The sequence below is a fragment of the Hyperolius riggenbachi genome, chromosome 11 (genome assembly GCF_040937935.1).
Source record: "Hyperolius riggenbachi isolate aHypRig1 chromosome 11, aHypRig1.pri, whole genome shotgun sequence".
In the NCBI taxonomy this organism is placed as follows: domain Eukaryota; kingdom Metazoa; phylum Chordata; class Amphibia; order Anura; family Hyperoliidae; genus Hyperolius; species Hyperolius riggenbachi.
Genome location: NC_090656.1, coordinates 128,464,995 through 128,486,389, shown reverse-complemented (window position 1 = coordinate 128,486,389; position 21,395 = coordinate 128,464,995). Strand labels below are relative to the sequence as shown.

Sequence of the window (21,395 nt, the reverse complement as noted above, 5' to 3'; positions counted from 1 at the left end):
CACTTCAAAGCAGACGGTATTTTTCCGTGGCTTTACCGCATGTTGTAGGCTTTATGATTTGAAATTTAAAGACACGTGTTGAGGTATTTACCGCACAAATTGGTAATTTACCTCGCTGCTCGATAATTTAAGTTTTTCATGCAGCAACAGTCTTTATGAATTGACATTTTCCTAAGTGCTCGGTAAAGTCAGCTGTTTTCTGCATTACCGAATGCAGTAATCTGTGCCGGATTTACCATAAGGCACACTAGGCACGTGCCTACAGGCGCCTGATTGGCCAAGGGGCGGGTTTAAATCAAGTCCCTTTAAGATGGGAAGCCACCCAGAAAAAGCAACCTGCCAGCGCCGGCCGGTGCGGCCGCAACTACAGTGAGGGGCGGGCGGCTAGTGACACACATACAGACTCGCTCAGTCCTTAGTGCCGGCGCCGCTCTCCCCGCCCACCGGCCGCCGTATTCATGCCTGCACGCAGCGCTGCAACTTGACAGCGGCTGCTGCATGCATAGACGGCGGGGGGCGGCGTGATTGTCTGTCTCTGCTGCTCGCTCTGACTGATAAACCACGTGGGCGGCCCGAGGCGGGTGCATGATCCGGATTGGCGAAATTAGCCTGCCTGCGCTGGTGTGATGGAAGGGGACAGAGAGGAGGACAACTCAACTCGTGCAGCACAGGTAGGAAGAAGCTCCGCCCCGCCCTGCCTCTCTTGTCCATTAACAGGCAGCCAGCCGATCAGCATGTGTTTTGAAGTGACAGGCGGGGAGGGGGCAGAGGAAACATCCCTGTAGGTAGGACTCAGGAGATAGCCCTGCACTGTCTGTCTATATAGTTACAACTCCGCCCCGCCCTCTGTATATACTATTTGGGTCTTGAAGCTGGACTCTGCACACGTGTGTGACATAGTGTGACAGACAGTGGTGTGTGTGACCCAGTGCCCTGGTGGTGGGTGGTGGTCCCCCCTGGAGTGGAGAGTGAGACCTTGCTGTGGCACTCAGGCGGTGCAGTGACAGCTGTGGAAAACGACATGTCAAGGCTGCCTGTGGTAATGACTTTTTAGCTTGCTGCCTGAATATCCAGTGGGGAGGGGGGAGGAGGAGGGAGTTGTGTGTACTGTGTGTGTGTGTGTGTGTGTGTGTGTGTGTGTACTGTGTACAGCGGATGTATGTGTACAGTGTGTGTACAATGTGTACTGTGTTCGTATGTACAGTGTGTGTGTGTGTGTGTGTGTGTGTGTGTGTGTGTGTGTGTGTGTGTGTGTGTACCATGTGTTATGTGTCTTTGTGTATCATGTGTGTATGTACACAATGTGTACTGTGTGTATGTAGAGCCAATTTCCACAAGTGTTTCAGAATGGGACACAGCACCTGTGCAGTTGCTGTGCAATGGCTGTAGGGATTAGGAAGCATGCTGCAGGAAAATGCAGCATGCTATCCAAAATCGCAATGGCATGTGATTTGGAGGGGAAACCCACTGACTGAATAGGCAGCGTTTCCTCATCCGACTCGCATGCGGGGAAACGCTGTGGATTTGGAACAGATTCATCCCTACTGGAAACGGGCCTTTAGTGTTAAAAAGACATGCTCTATGTGGTGAGGGGTGGGTTTAGAATGGTTATTGCGCAGGCCACAGTCTGCCTGGGGGGAGGATTTTGTATAGGCCAGGGGCTGCTTAAGGGGGGCACAGGAGTTGAGCTCCGTACTTACCACCCGACGGGTCCAGCGACATCCTTTGACGATGGTCGTTAGGCGATGCCTCCTCCTGCTGGCGAGTATGCACAATGTCAAGTGACGTTACATGTCGGCGCGACAAGACTGTAATCCATCACGTTACTTTGCGCGAGAGTCGTCGGGGATCTTAAAGATCCGATCAGCCATGATGGTCGTTATTGCAGCGCGATGCTAAGCAACAGTTGTATAGTTGTGTGACTGTATCCACATCGCGATAGCGCAGAAATGACTGCTCGGTGCTCAAAAAATTGCTAGTCATTGAGAAAATCGTGACGTAGGTACATATTAATAGAAACTATACATCACAATTTTTGTGTTATTAGTCTCATTTCCTTGTGATTTGTATTATTTGCATGTCGTTGGCATTCTCTGCTTGTCTTTAGGGATATCTGCATTACCATGTGTGGTTTTATTTCTTAAAGTGAACCTAAACCCAATAAATGAGTTTCACTTACCTAGGGCTTTTACCAGCCCCCTGCAGCCATCCTTTGCCCTTGACGTCACTCCCGGATCCTCTGGTCTCCCGCCGCCAGCTAGTTTCGGTTTGCTGACTCGAATCAGCGGGCCGCCATGTGTATCATTTCATGCATTACCGCGGTTACAGGATGCTGCAGCGGTTGGCAATGCGTACAAAGATACATGTTGACACCCACTGTAGCGTCCTGTAACTGTGGTAATGCGTGCAATGATATGATTCCGAGTTGGCAAAAACGAAACTAGCTGGCGGCAGGGGACAAGAGGATCCGGGAGTAATGTCAAGGGCAAAGGATGGCTGCAGGGGGCTGGTAAAAGCCCCAGGTAAGTGAAACTCATTTTTTTATTGGGTTTAAGTTCACTTTACGAAAAGGGGGTGTGATTTGGGGTGTGGCTTCAGCTGAGGGGCGGAGTTTAGGGCGGCAGAACTTCTGTGCCTATAGGCTCCTGAGCTGTAAATCCGGCCCTGGCAGTAATGCTTTATGAATCGACCCTATAATGTTTTAACAGCTGTACACAACTTTGCCAGATAGCTAGTACCATGATTCTATTCAGATCAAAATTAGCAATAAAATCCCTAACGCCTCCATATATGGTTAGTTGAGTTCATTGAATTAAGCAAAGCATGACAGTGCAGTAACGCACAATAGTCAATCAGCTTTCTATTCATTGTAGGAATTTATTGTATAGATTTAGTTGTTAGATAGAAAATGAATTGTCTGCCATTGCTGCTGTTCTTTCATAGGAGGTCGCGGGCGCTGTGTAAAGCATGGAGATGGGTGGTATACTCCCACTGAGTTTGAAGCCATGGCGGGGAGAGCTAGCAGCAAGGATTGGAAGAGAAGTATCCGTTATGCAGGAAGACCACTGCAGTGTCTGATACAGGTAAGTGAAGCAGCAGGTGTGATAAACCAGTGCTGGGCTCCATTATCTCCATATTGCCTTCAGAAGAGAGTCCGATTCATTGTGTGTTTCATCTGTTTACCTAGTGTGTACTATAAGAGGACAGCATATTTTATTTCCCTCTGCTTCATGGACATGATTTAGGGTCCTTCCACACTGTGCATGTTGCGTTGCGAAGGCAATGGTGCCGAAAAGTAGCACTATACAGTGAGGCATACAGTACAATGATAGTATGCCTCACTGTCACTGTAAACATGAATGTTGTCCAGTAAACAGACAGTATGCTGCATGTTATGCTGACGGGACCCGCCTCACCGTGCCCAATGTGAATGTACCATAGGAATATTGTATCACGTCGCAATGCGATGATATTGCCTGTCGCAAAGGACGCAGTGTGAAAGGACCCGTAATGACTTTTATGTTCATATTAAAAATCAAATCCAAGACTATGACCTTTATTTTAGTTTCTTGTAGCATGAAAAGGGTTCAGAACTAGAGATGTGATGCCAGATTTGAGTAGACATTTTTTTCCTAAGCAGGAATGGGAACTGGATAGGATTGATCAGATTTGGAAGACTTATGAATGATTGACACCAGTCATCTACATTGAGGACTGGATTAGACTGTCAGTCAGTAGTTTAGGAATCTGATTAGCCACAGGCAAAGTTTCAGTTCTGTGCATGCTAATTCCACTTCCTGTGTAGCAACAAAAACACCCAAGTTGGGTTTTCAGCACGTGCCTTTTTGATTTTTTTTTTGGGGGGGGGGGGGGGAATTATTATTGCTATCTGTGCCCCATCCTAGGTAGTTTTTGTACATCCTGGATGGAGCTTAGCCAGGAATCTGGTGTGTGTACTGTTATCCCTCAAGTTTGCTTAGAGATTGTGCCTGATCTTTAAAGGGAACTTAAACTGAGAAGGATATGTATCTTTCCTTTTAAAATAATACCAGTTGCCTGACTTTCCTGCTGATCCTATTGCCCTGTTATCTGAATCTGTAAACAGAATGTGTGCAGTTTTCTATGCTGCAGATGCAAAACCCAGAGCATTTGGTTCTGCATACTGTCTACAGAATGATAAAAGCCAGATCATAGAGGTTCAGTGGCAATGAACTGCTGTGTAAAATAAGGGAGACTACCATGTGGTGTAAGCACAGGACTGCAGGATCTTAAAGGACAACTACCGAAAAAAAATAGAAAAAGGTAAAATACATGTTTATTAGGTATACATTTGTCCCAGAGTAAAATGCACTATAAATTTATTTTTTCGCATGTAGTTGTCATTTGCAGTAGCTATGGACTAGTCCATCTCCTCAAGGACGATTTCCAGTATTTTCTTTATTCTTTTTGAAAACAGTCCTTGGAAAGGACATTTACAATGGTGCTGGAAAGCCAGTCTGCTCCTGTACACACTGATTTGGCAGTTGGAGTGTGCTGCTGCTATCCAGGGAGTGCTTTTATAAATAAAGTAATCCCTGAGAATCCTTCGTGAGGAAATGGATTAGTCCAAAATATGTAAAATCTATCACATTTTTACTGCCTGCTGTATGTGACATGAAAATAAGAAAAAAATAAAGTGCATTTTACTTTGGGATAAAAATAATACATGTGCATTTAAAATTTTACCGTGTTTCATTTTTTTGTGATGGCGGTCCTGCCAATATTATTGTAGAAAAGGACAGCTTATTCTGCCATACTAATATTGTAGCAACACCTGTTCTGTGTTTTCAGGATGGTCTGCTGACCCCCCATGCTGCTTCCTGCACATGTGCAGCCTGCTGTGATGACCTCAGCCTTGTAAGTAGCACATTATATATTATCTGGATCTTATTATCTGTGTACAGGGTCATCAAACCTGTTAGTGTAATGTTCGCTTTTCTCTGTGTAAAACTACAGATATTCGCCTAGTTCTTTAGGTTATAGTATGTAAAAAAAAAAACTTGCTGGCAGTATCTTCAATGTAGGAGGGGTGATGACAAGCTTCCTTCTCGTGGGCAATGTGCCAAACATAGCCAGGCTGACTGTGATAAGATTTATTACAGCAGAAACATTTCTGAATAGATTGAAGTGCCTGCAATGCAGAGTAAGGCTGCAGGAAACATAATAAACACAGTGCAGTGGGTAAATTGATTTTGTGGCTGACAATCCCTCTTTAAAGAGAGCTTGGATGCTTTCATTGCATTTAAAAGGGTTCTGTGTGGGGGTGTTACAAATAAAAACAGACACTTACCTGGGGCTTCTATCAGCCCCCTGTAGCAGTAATGTCCCACACCGTCCTCCTTGGAACCGCCGTTCCCCGCCGCCGATTCGTCTAACAAGATGAATAATGCGCGCTCCCACTCACGTCATCAAAAGCTTACTGCGCAGGCGCTGTACGAAGTTTTTTTGTAATGCACCTGCGCAGTAAGCTTCCGATGATGCGTGCGGGAGCGAGTAGGCCGTTGGATGGCATGCTGCGCTAGACCGGGACCGGCGGCGAAGAACGGCGGATCGGAGGAGGACGGCGTGGGACATTACTGCTACAGGGGGCTGATAGAAGCCCCAGGTAAGTGTCTGTTTTTATTTTAAACACCCCCTCACAGAGCCCATTTAAGGGCAACTGACGCTATAATTACTGGGTAATTCCCAGGAGAGTTGTTCCAAGGATTTCATCTGACTGCCATCTGGAGTCAGAAAGAATTTTTCTCTTTTAAAGGAGTTATCAGCCAAAATAGCTCAAATGAGCTTTTCTCACCTGGGGCTCTCTCCAGCCCCTTGCAGCTGACTGTCCCACACCGACCGCTCCGCTCCCTGCTGCTCTCCCGGTCTCGCTGCTCATTATTCAGGCCTTACTGCAGCTGCGCCAGGTAAGTTCAACCCTTTTTTTCCCCCCTACCACGTTACAGTAATCCTTTAAAGTGTACCTGAAAAGTGTCTCAGGTACCATACTTCCCTGGGGCTTCCTTAAAGGATTTCCGAGGCCAAAATTAATAAAATCACACTATACCTTTTTTTTGCAGAATCCATGGAGGACGTCCTGCCCATCCTCCACTCCGTTCCGCCATCAATGCAGGTCTTTTTGTTCCCCTAGGGCTCGGCCCGACCCCACCGAACGGGTCGCATCGATGCCACCTCTAACATGGGTGCCGCCTTGCTCCGCGGCTGCGCAGTACGCTTTGTCGCTGACGTACGCTTGGGGAGCATGCCGGGACCTAGTACACGGCGGGAGGCGGGCAATAGGCTGCGCAGTCGCGCTAGCGACAAAGCGTACTGCGCAGCCGCGGAGCAAGGCGGCGGCCATGTTAGAGGTGGCATCGATGCGACCCGTTCGGTGGGGTCGGGCCGAGCCCTAGGGGAACGAAAAGACCTGCATTGATGGCGGAACGGAGCGGAGGACGGGCAGGACGTCCTCCGTGGATTCTGCAAAAAAAAAGGTATAGTGTGATTTTATTAATTTTGGCCTCGGAAGTCCTTTAAGCCCCCTTGAGGCCGCTCATCCCTCGCCATCTCTCCAGATGGCTCCTGTCCCCCTCACTTCGGCTCGAAATCTTGGCCGAGTCGCACTTTGTCACGCATGCGCGGCTTGGTCGAAAATGCACACCCGTTGTGCTCCCGTGGCCAGGCGCTTTCTGCACCTGTGCAGAACTACTGCGCAAGCATAGAACATTCCCAGCTACGGGAGCACGACAGGGTAGCTTGCGTGGCTGAGCTGCGCATGCACGATGAAGCTCGACTCAGCCAAACCTTTGCGCTGAATTGCGAGGGTCAGGAGCCACTTGGGGAGACAGCGAGTGGCGGTGCGGTATGGAGGAATCTGTAGGCATAACGCAATGCATGCATGTGCGTTTAGAGTTGCAGAGAAGCATACTTTCTACGTACAGTATGCTTCACTATATGCGGCGTGCCACACACATAATGCACAAAGTGACCTTTCCCATCCCTTGCGATTCTGCTTTTACAGACTACGCACTGCAACATGCCACTGTGAACATAGCCTCAGTCTTCAACTATAACAACAGTACAGTTTAACTGGCAAAGGACAGCGATTTGTAACCCTATTTATTTACATGACTAATCAGTAAGGTTGACTCCTTTCCTCTAAAGATTTGCTGTAAATTCCCACTGACACTGCCTTATGGCTTGCCTGTCAAACAACAACAGTGCTGTTATGATTACAGGAAAGAAAAAAAAATGCTTTGCTCTCTGGCAGTCTCAGACATACGGCTTCTGCTTTATCAGCTGAGAGAGAGGGGGAGAGAGGAGTTTCTCTGTACTGCCCATTATTATGAAGTTCTCTGAGTTTACACAGTTAAAGTTTTTTTGTTTCATCCTGCATTGAATAGAGCAGCGTGAACTCGTGTCCTTGGCTGTTTGTTATATAAGAACAGAGTGAGCTATGATTATTCCACTGTATGCTGGTATTTATACATTTGGCAAGAAGTAGAGCATACAAACTTTTTTAGTGTTCCTGTGGGACTCTACTTTGTGATCAGCCAGGTTTTGTTTCTCTATAGTCCTCGGGGAATATGAAGCACTTACAGTTCTTTGCATCAAACGCGTTTTTCAGAAGTCGTGTCACTTCTATCTCCAGGCTCTTGAAGTCCTGCTGATTCTGTCATCGCAGCTTGTCATCTGCTCCTCCTAATTATCTATGCAAGTTCTTCAAGGAGAAGTCTACTTACTATGTCCTGTGGCATTTCAATTTAATTAGGTGAAATAAAACACTTGATAGCCAATTGCAGCTATGCTGGCAGAGCTTCCTATGCCTGTCACCCATTGACATTCAAACAGTCCTTGGCATAGAATAAATACAGAACTCCACAATGCAGATGACTCGGTGCTCAGGATCTCAACTTATGTTGTTTAAGATAATGGAAAAGCCCCTATACTATCACATTTGGAAGTATATGTTGCTGAAGTTGCCCATAGACATTAGATAGCAGCAGTCAGCCATACAGGCATAGTGTCTTCAGACACCTTGGTAAGTGATCAGCAGGAGGGTGAAATGCTCATATTTATCCCTAAGGTGAGAGGAAACTTTTGAGGAAAATTCCTGATCAAGTCATTTATATCATCTCACGTGGATTTGTTGTAATACTGAACACACATTAAAACAGAGAAACTTTGATTCTACTAGCAGATGTCTTGAGCTGAGTTTAGCACCATCTAGTGCTCTTTCTAAGTTTCCACCATTTGGTTGGAACCAGAAAACCACCGTGGGACGCATAATCACTTCCTCTTCCTACTCTGACAGAGTTACGCGTCATAGGCGGACAGTAGTACGCATGCGCACAAGTGTTTATCATGCGTCAGGCGGATTTATTGACGCATGCGCAAAGGACGCATTAGAGGAAAGGAAGGGACGTTTTTAGCGGCGTGAAGTACGCGGAAGCCGGAGCGGACGCCCGGACTATTTAAGATTGCAACTATCGATTGCCCCGCGCACGGAGCCTCAGAAGAAGCTCATTTGAGCGAAACAGCTGTCAGGCGGACCGCTGCTCCCACATTGCCCCACAGCAAGTATCCAAAGGGTATGTTTGTTATCCGTACATTTGCAATGTTTATGGACTTGTTTGCATGACCAGCAACACAGATACAATAAAGAACAGCTTCTGCTTAACCTTCAGAGGTAGTGCCGGATGAATCTATCTCTCTATTATATGTATATGTTTGATGTTATCTTCAGCATCCAGAGCACACAGGAGGTAAATACCCTGAATACCCGGATCCATATTGACACCTCCAGTAAATAATCCCCAATTAGACCCCACGATCGCAGTGCCAGTCTTTTTTTTCTTTTTTACTTGAAACGCATTAAAACAGTAATTGAGCTGCTGGAGCAACAAAAAAACTTTATTATCAAAATAATGTTCTTTCAGATCATTTATAAGGTTTACAGTGGCTGAGACTTCAGTGTACGCGAAACATCCTATGAAGCCAACAGAGTGCAAAAAGTATAACTGGGAGAGAGGAGGGGGGCCCCCAAAACAGCTTACCTCTAAAAGAAGGTGCATTGCCAATTTCAAAATAAAATTGAATATTCAGATACTTGAACAATAACACGTTTTGCGGAGCACTGTCTGCTTCCTCAGATCAAATAAACAGTGTCTCAAATAATAAACCGTATAGGTACTCCTTAAACCATAGAAATATCCATCAAAATTACATAATTTATAATTTTTGTAATGTATTATAAAAAGTTTTATATATATATATATATATATATATATATATATATATATACACACACAGTGCTGTCCATATATATTCATACCCCTGGCAAATTTTGACTTAAAGTTACTTTTATTCAAAGTATATGAACTCTCCAATTTTACTTTTATTCAACCAGCAAGTAATTTTTTTTAGGGGAAATGACACAGGTGTCTCCCAAAAGATAAAACGATTGTTGAAGAGGCATTATTCATGGCACCGTTTACTGTGATTAGGTTCCCTGGTTCATTGGCTGAAAAACACCACCAAAGCATTAGGTTCCCACCACCATGTTTGACAGTGGGGATTAGTGTTCTTTGGGTTGAAGGCTTCTTTTTTTACGCCAAATGAAGGAAACGTCATTGTGACCACACAATTCAATTTTTGTTACATCTGATCATAACACAGAAGACCAGAAGTCTTCTTCTTTGTCCAGATGAGCATTTGCAAAGGCCAAGCGAGCTTTTGTGTGCCTTATCTGGAGAAGTGGAACCCAGCAGTGTACAGTGTCCATTGAATTGTCTGCCTTGAGACACTGCCACCAGCAGAGCCCAGACGGCTTTGGTGGTGATCCATGGATTCTTTTTCACCTCTCTCACTATCCTCCTGGCCAGCACAGGTGTCACTCTTGGCTTCCCACCACGTCCTCTGAGATTTAGTGCGGAACATCGTGTATTTTTTAATAATACTTTGCACTGTAGCCACTGGAACTTGAAAACATTCAGAAATGGCCTTGTAGCCCTTTTCTGACTTGTGAGCAGCCACAATGCGCAGCCACAGGTCCTCCCTGAGCTCCTTTGTCTTAGCCATGACTGTCCACAAACCAACTGCAGAGAGCTGCTGTTTTTCACCTGTTGAGTTTATTAAAACCATTAATAGCCAGAAGGTTAAATAAAATACTAGTTGGTGAACGGAGTAAAATAAATAATCACAAGTTACCTGTATCGTAGCAAAATCAAGCTAGAAGCACCTAAAAGAGGAGCTCCTGCTTGCTGAGTGGTTTAAATAACAGTATGGGCTGAAAAGCCCTGTCTGAAGTGGAACGCCCGCCAAAGCGTCTTTTTGTATTGAATGACGTAGGCAAAGGTAGGAACTTCTGTCGTGGTGTTACATTGCCTGTAGGAGTTGTTTCCCAGAGACACAAAGGGGAAATGATGGAAATCTCCGCAAAGAGAAGGGAAATGCCAACTTTGATAGCAGTTACTGCAATAGGTGTCTTTATTGTGAGATTCATTCCCAACTCTTATTACAAAGACAGAAATCGCTGGAACAGGGGTGCAGACAACAATTAAAAAAAACAGAAAATCTAACTCTTTACCAACTTAGGATGCTGTAGCTGATGTTCTATTTTAATGAGAAAAATGCTTTGCTAAATGAAATTGATAAAATACTTATTATTATCCATCATTTAGAGCGGTCCTGTCCGTCTGTTCATTCCTTATAAGCGCCGCAAGAAGGAGGGAGAGATGTCCGCAATTTCTACCAAGAAGGATCCAGCAAAGAACATCAGCCTTCTACCAGCAGCAGCTGAAACCACATGTAAGACAGCATTGCAGATATAAAGCTTGTATGCATACCTTCCATCTATTGAAAACACATGTCCTATTATCAATGCTTAAAAACAAGAAGAGAATCGAGAGCCCAATATGGTGCAGTATTGTCAGGTAAAATTAAGAGTTCAATACAATTTTATGTATATATATATACTCACAAACACGGGTTACTCATAGGCAACCACTTTAAATGCAGGTGGGGAGCATTAGGACCTGACCCCACTCAGGTTAAGAAGTCGCTCTCTGTAGATAGTAGATGGGGATGCACCCCTCCACCCAGGGTGGACTAGAAGATCAGCATAAACTTGGTATACAGAGGCGCCAGAGTAGAGTAAAACGTTTTAAAAACCGCTTAAAAGGAGAGGGGGATGTTAAGGTGGACTCGCCTCCCTCTTACAAAAAAAGAAAACTCACTTGAGTCTCAATAAAACAGAATTGTCAAATAATTTATTCAACTCCACAAATGCAACGCTTTTCGCTGGCCTGACCCCGCTTCCTCAGGCAAAAATGGGAGCACAACTCAGTGGGTCAAGCAATAGGTTTGAGCGCCTGTGATGACATTTTTTTTACAATATTATTTTATAAATTATTTAGTCAGTGTTTGTCAAATCTTTCCTTAACTCTGATTTACATTCTGAAATATATCACAGGTGGCGATATCTTTAGTCCTGTCAGGCGCAGCTTTATGGAATGCTTATATACTCTGTATACATGCTTATATACTCTGTTATACAGGATCTTCTCAAAAAATTAGCATATTGTGATAAAGTTCATTATTTTCTGTAATGTACTGATAAACATTAGACTTTCATATATTTTTGATTCAAATATACACAACTGAAGTTGTTCAAGCCTTTTATTGTTTTAATATTGATGATTTTGGCATACAGCTCATGAAAACCCAAAATTCCTATCTCAAAAAATTAGCATATTTCATCCGACCAATAAAAGAAAAGTGTTTTTAAAACAAAAAAAAAGTCAACCTTCAAATAATTATGTTCAGTTATGCACTCAATACTTGGTCAGGAATCCTTTTGCAGAAATGACTGCTTCAATGCGGCGTGGCATGGAGGCAATCAGCCTGTGGCACTGCTAAGGTGTTATGGAGGCCCAGGATACTTCGATAGCGGCCTTAAGCTCATCTAGAGTGTTGGTTCTTGCATCTCACAACTTTCTCTTTACAATATCCCACAGATTCTCTAAGGAGTTCAGGTCAGGAGAGTTGGCAGGCCAATTGAGCACAGTAATACCATGGTCAGTAAACCATTTACCAGTGATTTTGGCACTGTGAGCAGGTGCCAGGTTGTGCTGAAAAATGAAATCTTCATCTCCATAAAGCTTTTCAGCAGATGGAAGCATGAACCCACTTTTGAACCAGAAACAGAGGCAGAAGCGCCTGACCTGGGCTACAGAGAAGCAGCACTAGACTGTTGCTCAGTGGTCCAAAGTACTTTTTTTGGATGAAAGCAACTTTTACATGTAATTTGGAAATCAAGGTGCCAGATTCTGGAGGAAGACAAGGGAGAGGGAAATGCCAAAATGCCTGAAGTCCAGTGTCAAGTACCCACAGTCAGTGATGGCCTAGGGTGCCATGTCAGCTGCTGGTGTTGGTCCACTGTGTTTTATCAAGGGCAGGGTCAATGCTGATAGCTATCAGGTGATTTTGGAGCACTTCATGCTTCCATCTGCTGAAAAGCTTTATGGAGATGAAGATTTCATTTCTCAGCACAACCTGGCACCTGCTCACAGTGCCAAAACCACTGGTAAATGGTTTACTGACCATGGTATTACTGTGCTCAATTGGCTTGCCAACGCTCCTGACCTGAACCCCATAGAGAATCTGTGGGATATTGTGAAGAGAAAGTTGTGAGATGCAAGACCCAACACTCTGGATGAGCTTAAGACCGCTATCGAAGCATCCTGGGCCTCCATAACACCTGAGCAGTGCCACAGGCTGATTGCCTCCATGCCACGCCGCATTGAAGCAGTCATTTCTGCAAAAGGATTCCCGACCAAGTATTGAGTGCATAACTGAACATAATTATTTGAAGGTTAACTTTTTTTTGTTTTAAAAACACTTTTCTTTTATTGGTCGGATGAAATATGCTAATTTTTTGAGATAGGAATTTTGGGTTTTCATGAGCTGTATGCCAAAATCATCAATATTAAAACAATAAAAGGCTTGAACTACTTCAGTTGTGTGTATTTGAATCTAAAATATATGAAAGTCTAATGTTTATCAGTACATTACAGAAAATAATGAACTTTATCACAATATGCTAATTTTTTGAGAAAATCCTGTATATGCACTGCGGAAGATGTCGGGACAATATAAATATATAATACTGTAATAATGTTTTGGAAAATTCCAGATCCAGTGAAAATAATGCCTAGCCTCCCAGAATGCTTTGGGAGGAGAATTCTGCGCTAGGCTAAGCCTCACTGGGAGGGCGGGGCTACAGACCAATACACAACAATACAGTACATAGATATAGGTAGTGTTTCTGATGCTGAAACCAGGATAATTACTGTAAAAGTTGGTATTCTACTATACTGTATGTCACTACAGTACTTCTTTAATTCCATGTAAGAATTAAGCGATAAAAAGTTATTATAAAGCAATAAAAAGACTTATTGACAAAACACATTTTCTACGTCATACTCACTACATAGTGTGTATTTAAAGGAAACCTAAGATGAATAAATATAAAAGTTTTATACATACCTGGGACTTCCTCCAGCCGCCTCCGCACCGATCGCTCCCATGCCGTCTTCCTACTCCGCCTCGTTCTACTGATAGAAGCCCCGTTAGCTTGGCCAGATGGGACGCACTGCGCACGTGTACACTCCGCTGCGCTCCCAGTCACAGGAGCAAGATAGGGAGTGCGCGCAGCCGCACTGCGCATGCACCGACTGACTCCGACTGGCCAAACTTACTGGGCTTCTACCGGGAGAACGAGGAGATGTAGGAAGACAAGACAAGACAAATAACACTTATATCGCGCTTTTCTCCTGGTGGACTCAAAGTGCCAGAGCTGCAGCCACTAGGATGCTCTCTATAGGCAGTAGCAGTGTTAGGGAGACTTGCCTAAGGTCTCCTACTGAATAGGTGCTGAACAGGCAGAGCCAAGGTTCGAACCCTGGTCTCCTGTGTCAGAGGCACTTAACCAGTACACCATCCAGCCACCACCATCAAGCTGGCATGGGAGCGATCGGTGTGGAGGGGCCTTTTTTATATTTATTAATCTCAGGTACACTTTAATTAACGCCTTATGTTTCATACTTGACAAGAATATACAGTATGTCGTGGTAATGCAAGTGGTAATTTTTTGCCTGATTTGTGATCTTCTCATTTGGAGTAAAGCAGTGGTTTGTACTTTTACTCTAAGGGCATTTCCCTATCATTCCTGTTTTGTATCCCTTTACCTCATTTGTTGCAGCTGGGTAAATGCACCCATACACTTATATATTGCCACCTGATGTGGCAGAATGTTCAATTCCTCTTTGATCTGAATCGATTCCGAGAAGAATTGATTCCTACCATGCATATCACATAATTTCAATAGATTCCAGAAGTAAAGGGAGTCTTTGAATTTCCCCAAAGCTTTTCCATTGGTGGCCTATATATCCAGTTAGCTATAGCATATTATTTACAGGAAAGAATTGGCAGTGCATCCTAAAACTAGGCTGCTTCTGAAATGACTACCAACAGAGCCCCATAGAGGGAACATACACACCCTGTATTCAAAACAGATGCTAAACGATGCACTAGAGCCCTAACCTCTGAATTAAAACTGAATGTAAACATGAAATATCAAATAGGTTAGCTAGCATAACACGCCGCCATGTAACCATGCTGGGTGTCTGTGCTTCCTCCCTGCTTATGCAGACCTGCCATCCAATTGGTTTAGCCGCCTCCCCGCATTCTTATTAGACTGCCACCCTGAATGATCCCCATCATTCATTTTAGGTGACAAATCTGAAATATCTATCAACTCTCTACCTGTTCTGCACTCTATATGCTGTACTATAGCTGATCAACAAGACTTCTGCACAAATGTTCAATGGTTTCAGGCAGACAGAAAAAATATATTTAAAAAGAAGAACGCTCGTGTTAAATGCCTACCTCACCCTAGAGTGACAGCCATGTGCATGCTCTTTACCTGCCTAATAGTAAGTTTGGCCTGGCTGCGCTGGATTCATCATTTTCAGCAGCAGATATTCCCTAATGGCCGTGGTAGAAGCAAGTGTAAGATATACGGTAGTTATCAAATCTCCCTGAAACCTATTGGCTCTGTCACCCTGTGTGACAGATTCTCAGAAGGGTTCATTAATAAAAATACATTAGAATGAAAAAAAAAATCAATTTGTGTTTGACAATCTCCAGTGCTCTGTGGCCTGACCTTGCTGATGTACAGGTACTTATTGAACACTGTTGCCTCTAATGTATAACAGAATCCACTTCAGATGATAAGCATCTCAATCTTGCAATGCTAATGGTGTGCTCTACACTGGTCTATGCATTATAATGAGAGTGTTATAATTGTCTTCCCTCTGCAGTCACTGTGTCATCATCCGGCCAAATCACAGCTACAGATTCGCTGACCTTTGAGAGAGAAGCCGCTGCAGAGGCAACTACCATACTGACTGACAGCCCTACACAGGCAGACGTGTATACCGGGGCTACAGGTGAGGTGCAGCATACATGGCTTTACTCAGCAACTACCATACTGACTGACAGCCCTACACAGGCAGACGTGTACACCGGGGCTACAGGTGAGGTGCAACATACATGGCTATACTCAGCAACTACTATACTGACTGACAGCCCTACACAGGGAGACGTGTACACCGGGGCTACAGGTGAGGTGCAGCTATACATGGCTATACTCGGCAACTACTATACTGACTGACAGCCCTACACAGGGAGACGTGTACACCGGGGCCACAGGCGAGGTGCAGCATACATGACTATGCTCAGCAACTACTACACTGACTGACAGCCCTACACAGGGAGGCGTGTACACTGGGGCCACAGGCGAGGTGCAGCATACATGACTATGCTCAGCAACTACTATACCGACTGACAGCCCTACACAGGGAGGCGTGTACACCGGGGCCACAGGCGAGGTGCAGCATACATGACTATGCTCAGCAACTACTATACTGACTGACAGCCCTACACAAGGAGACGTGTACACTGGGGCCACAGGTGCAGCATACATGACCATGCTTAGCAACTACTATACTGACTGACAACCCTACACAGGGAGACGTGTACACTGGGGCCACAGGTGATGTGCAGCATATATGACTATACTCAGCAACTACTATACTGACTGACAGCCCTACACAGGGAGGCGTGTACACCGGGGCCTTAGGTGCAGCATACATGTCTATGCTCAACAACTACTACACAGACTGACCGCCCTACACAGGGAGACGTGTACACCGGGGCCACAGGTGAGATGCAGCATACATGGCTATATTCAGCAACTACTATACTGTCTGACAGTCCTGCACAAGGAGACGTGTACACTGGGGCCACAGGTACAGCATACATGACTATGCTCAGCAACTACTATACTGACAGCCCTACACAGGGAGACGTGTACACCGGGGCCACAGGTGAAGTGCAGCATACATGACTATGCTCAGCAACTACTATACGGGCTGACAGCCCTACACAGGGAGGCGTGTACACCGGGGCCACAGGTGAGGTGCAGCATACATGACTATACTCAGCAACTACTATACTGACTGATAGCCCTACACAGAGAGACGAGTACACCGGGGCCACAGGTGAGGAGCAGCATACATGACTATGCTCAGCAACTACTATACTGACTGACAGCCCTACACAGGGAGACGTGTACACTGGGGCCACAGCTGAGGTGCAGCATACAGGACTATGCTCAGCAACTACTGTACGGGCTTACAGCCCTACACAGGGAGATGTGAACACTGGGGCCACAGCTGAGGTGCAGCATACATGACTATGCTCAGCAACTACTACATTGTCTGACAGCCCTACACAGGGAGGCGTGTACACTGGGGCCACAGGTGAGGTGCAGCATACATGACTATTCTCAGCAACTACTACACTAACTGATAGCCCTACACAGAGAGACGAGTACACTGGGGCCACAGCTGAGGTGCAGCATACATGACTATGCTCAGCAACTACTATACTTACTGACAGCCCTACACAGGGAGACGTGTACACTGGGGCTACAGGTGATGTACAGCATACATGGCTATGCTCAGCAACTACTACACTGACTGATAGCCCTACACAGGGAGGCGTGTACACCGGGGCCGTAGGTGTAGCATACATGTCTATGCTCAACAACTACTACACAGACTGACCGTCCTACACAGGGAGACGTGTACACCGGGGCCACATGTGAGGTGCAGCATACATGGCTATAATCAGCAACTACTATACTGTCTGACAGTCCTACACAGGCAGACTTGTACATCTGGGCCACAGGTGAGGTGCAGCAAACATGGCTATACTATGCAACTACTATACTGACTGACAGCCCTGCACAAGAAGACGTGTACACTGGGGCCACAGGTACAGCATACATGACTATGCTCAGCAACTACTATACTGACAGCCCTACACAGGGAGACGTGTACACCGGGGCCACAGGTGAAGTGCAGCATACATGACTATGCTCAGCAACTACTATACGGGCTGACAGCCCTACACAGGGAGGCGTGTACACCGGGGCCACAGGTGAGGTGCAGCATACATGACTATACTCAGCAACTACTATACTGACTGATAGCCCTACACAGAGAGACGAGTACACCGGGGCCACAGGTGAGGAGCAGCATACATGACTATGCTCAGCAACTACTATACTGACTGACAGCCCTACACAGGGAGACGTGTACACTGGGGCCACAGCTGAGGGGCAGCATACATGACTATGCTCAGCAACTACTACACTGTCTGACAGCCCTACACAGGGAGGCGTGTACACCGGGGCTACAGGTGAGGTGCAGCATACATGACTATGCTCAGCAGCTACTATACTGACTGACAGCCCTACACAGGGAGGCGTGTACACTGGGGCCACAGGTGAGGTGCAGCATACATGACTATGCTCAGCAGCTACTATACTGACTGACAGCCCTACACAGGGAGGCGTGTACATTGGGGCCACAGGTGAGGTGCAGCATACATGACTATGCTCAGCAACTACTACACTGTCTGACAGCCCTACACAGGGAGGCGTGTACACTGGGGCCACAGGTGAGGTGCAGCATACATGACTATGCTCAGCAACTACTATACTGACTGACAGCCCTACACAGGGAGACATGTACACTGGGGCCACAGGTGAGGTGCAGCATACATGACTATGCTCAGCAGCTACTATACTGACTGACAGCCCTACACAGGGAGGCGTGTACACCGGGGCTACAGGTGAGGTGCAGCATACATGACTATGCTCAGCAGCTACTATACTGACTGACAGCCCTACACAGGGAGGCGTGTACATTGGGGCCACAGGTGAGGTGCAGCATACATGACTATGCTTAGCAGCTACTATACTGACTGACAGCCCTACACAGGGAGGCGTGTACACTGGGGCCACAGGTGAGGTGCAGCATACATGACTATGCTCAGCAGCTACTATACTGACTGACAGCCCTACACAGGGAGGCGTGTACATTGGGGCCACAGGTGAGGTGCAGCATACATGACTATGCTCAGCAACTACCATACTGACTGATAGCCCTACACAGGGAGGCGTGTACACCGGGGCCACAGGTGAGGTGCAGCATACATGACTATGCTCAGCAGCTACTATACTGGCTGACAGCCCTACACAGGGAGGCGTGTACATTGGGGCCACAGGTGAGGTGCAGCATACATGACTTTGCTCAGCAGCTACTATACTGACTGACAGCCCTACACAGGGAGGCGTGTACACTGGGGCCACAGGTGAGGTGCAGCATACATGACTATGCTCAGCAGCTACTATACTGACTGACAGCCCTACACAGGGAGGCGTGTACATTGGGGCCACAGGTGAGGTGCAGCATACATGACTATGCTCAGCAGCTACTATACTGACTGACAGCCCTACACAGGGAGGCGTGTACACTGGGGCCACAGGTGAGGTGCAGCATACATGACTATGCTCAGCAACTACCATACTGACTGACAGCCCTACACAGGGAGGCGTGTACACCGGGGCTACAGGTGAGGTGCAGCATACATGACTATGCTCAGCAGCTACTATACTGACTGACAGCCCTACACAGGGAGGCGTGTACATTGGGGCCACAGGTGAGGTGCAGCATACATGACTATGCTCAGCAACTACCATACTGACTGATAGCCCTACACAGGGAGGCGTGTACACCGGGGCCACAGGTGAGGTGCAGCATACATGACTATGCTCAGCAACTACCATACTGACTGACAGCCCTACACAGGGAGGCGTGTACACTTGGGCTACAGGTGAGGTGCAGCATACATGACTATGCTCAGCAGCTACTATACTGGCTGACAGCCCTACACAGGGAGGCGTGTACATTGGGGCCACAGGTGAGGTGCAGCATACATGGCTATGCTCAGCAACTACTACACTGTCTGACAGCCCTACACAGGGAGGCGTGTACATTGGGGCCACAGGTGAGGTGCAGCATACATGACTATGCTCAGCAACTACTACACTGTCTGACAGCCCTACACAGGGAGGCGTGTACATTGGGGCCACAGGTGAGGTGCAGCATACATGACTATGCTCAGCAACTACTACACTGTCTGACAGCCCTACACAGGGAGACATGTACACCGGGGCCACAGGTGAGGTGCAGCGTACATGACTATGCTCAGCAGCTACTATACTGACTGACAGCCCTACACAGGGAGGCGTGTACACCGGGGCTACAGGTGAGGTGCAGCGTACATGACTATGCTCAGCAACTACTATACTGACTGATAGCCCTACACAGAGAGACGAGTACACCGGGGCCACAGGTGAGGAGCAGCATACATGACTATGCTCAGCAACTACTATACTGACTGACAGCCCTACACAGGGAGACGTGTACACTGGGGCCACAGGTGAGGTGCAGCGTACATGACTATGCTCAGCAACTACTATACTGGCTGACAGCCCTATACAGGGAGGCGGGTACACCGGGGCCACAGGTGAGGTGCAGCATACATGACTATGCTCAGCAGCTACTATACTGGCTGACAGCCCTATACAGGGAGGCGTGTACACTGGGGCCACAGGTGAGGTGCAGCATACATGACTATGCTCAGCAGCTACTACACTGTCTGACAGCCCTACACAGGGAGGCGTGTACATTGGGGCCACAGGTGAGGTGCAGCATACATGACTATGCTCAGCAGCTACTATACTGACTGACAGCCCTACACAGGGAGGCGTGTACACCGGGGCCACAGGTGAGGTGCAGCATACATGACTATGCTCTGCAGCTATGTACTATACTGACTGACAGCCTTACACAGTACAGTTTATCTACTAGTGCTCTATTTGCATAACATACTACACTATCCAGACTCCTGTTGTTTTTGTGTTTATTTTACAAGTTACAGTACATCCTAAATCTCAAGTCGTGCTCGTCTTATCTTGCATGAGATGCATGCATGCTGTCAGGGTGCATGAAATAGTGGTAATTGCATATACAGCAAAGTCCCTGTTATCCGAGTATTTTAATGCAGGCATTAAAATACTCACTGAGCCTCCAGTGACCTCTTGTAGCCTTCCTGTAGCACCTCACGGCGTCCAGCATCTTTGCACGGCTCCCGGTGTGTCACTTGACCCGATGCGGGTCAGGTGACAGGCTGGCTTCCGTGCATGGATGATGCTAGAAAGCCGCTAGGAGCAGCAGGAAGGCTACAAGACGTTGTTGGAAGCTCAGTGAGTATTTTATTGGAGAGGTTTGTGCTTTTTTTGGCATGTATCTGGCATCAAGTGATCCCGGCATCAAGTGTCACTAACTATCCCACAAAGGAGCTCACAATCTAGTCCCTACCATTGTCATACGTCTATGTATATATCATGTAGTGTATGTTTTGTAGTCTAGGGCCAATTTAGGGGGAAGCCAATCAACTTATCTGTATGTTTTTGGGGTGTGGGAGGAAACCAAAGTGCCCGGATGAAACCCACACAGACACGGGGAGAACAGAAAAACTCCTTGCAGATAGTGCCCTGGCTTGGATTCAAACTGGGGACCCAGTGCTGCAAGGCGAGAGTGCTAACCACTAAGCCACGGTGCTGCCCTGAGGGAACACAAAGAAATAGGCAGTACTGATGACAGTAGATGTAGTGGCCAATGAAGGAAACTTAGTGAAGAAAGACACGTCATGCCTACTTTCCTTCAAAATAGGAACATGTCAAGAGCTTGGAAGTGGCATATACCTGTGGGTCACAGGGGCACCCATCTATTGTTTAGAGAAGTCTGGCAGGTGCAGAAAAATGCCACCAGGCGCTCTGGGCTTATGAATTGAACATTTTAAATGCTGGGCTGTAGCAAAAGGTGGTTTGTTCACTG

General features: G+C 46.4%; 1 protein-coding gene across 2 annotated transcripts in view; it reads left to right on the top strand.

The window, feature by feature from the left end:
* Positions 1-21,395, top strand: part of DEAF1 (DEAF1 transcription factor) — a 72,199-nt gene that overhangs the window by 17,733 nt on the left and 33,071 nt on the right. For both annotated transcript variants that reach the window (XM_068261307.1, XM_068261308.1), the window contains 4 exons: positions 2,944-3,083; positions 4,831-4,896; positions 10,701-10,827; positions 15,402-15,530. In XM_068261307.1, coding sequence (XP_068117408.1) covers positions 2,944-3,083; positions 4,831-4,896; positions 10,701-10,827; positions 15,402-15,530 — 462 coding nt within the window. The remainder of the gene's footprint in view (positions 1-2,943; positions 3,084-4,830; positions 4,897-10,700; positions 10,828-15,401; positions 15,531-21,395) is intronic.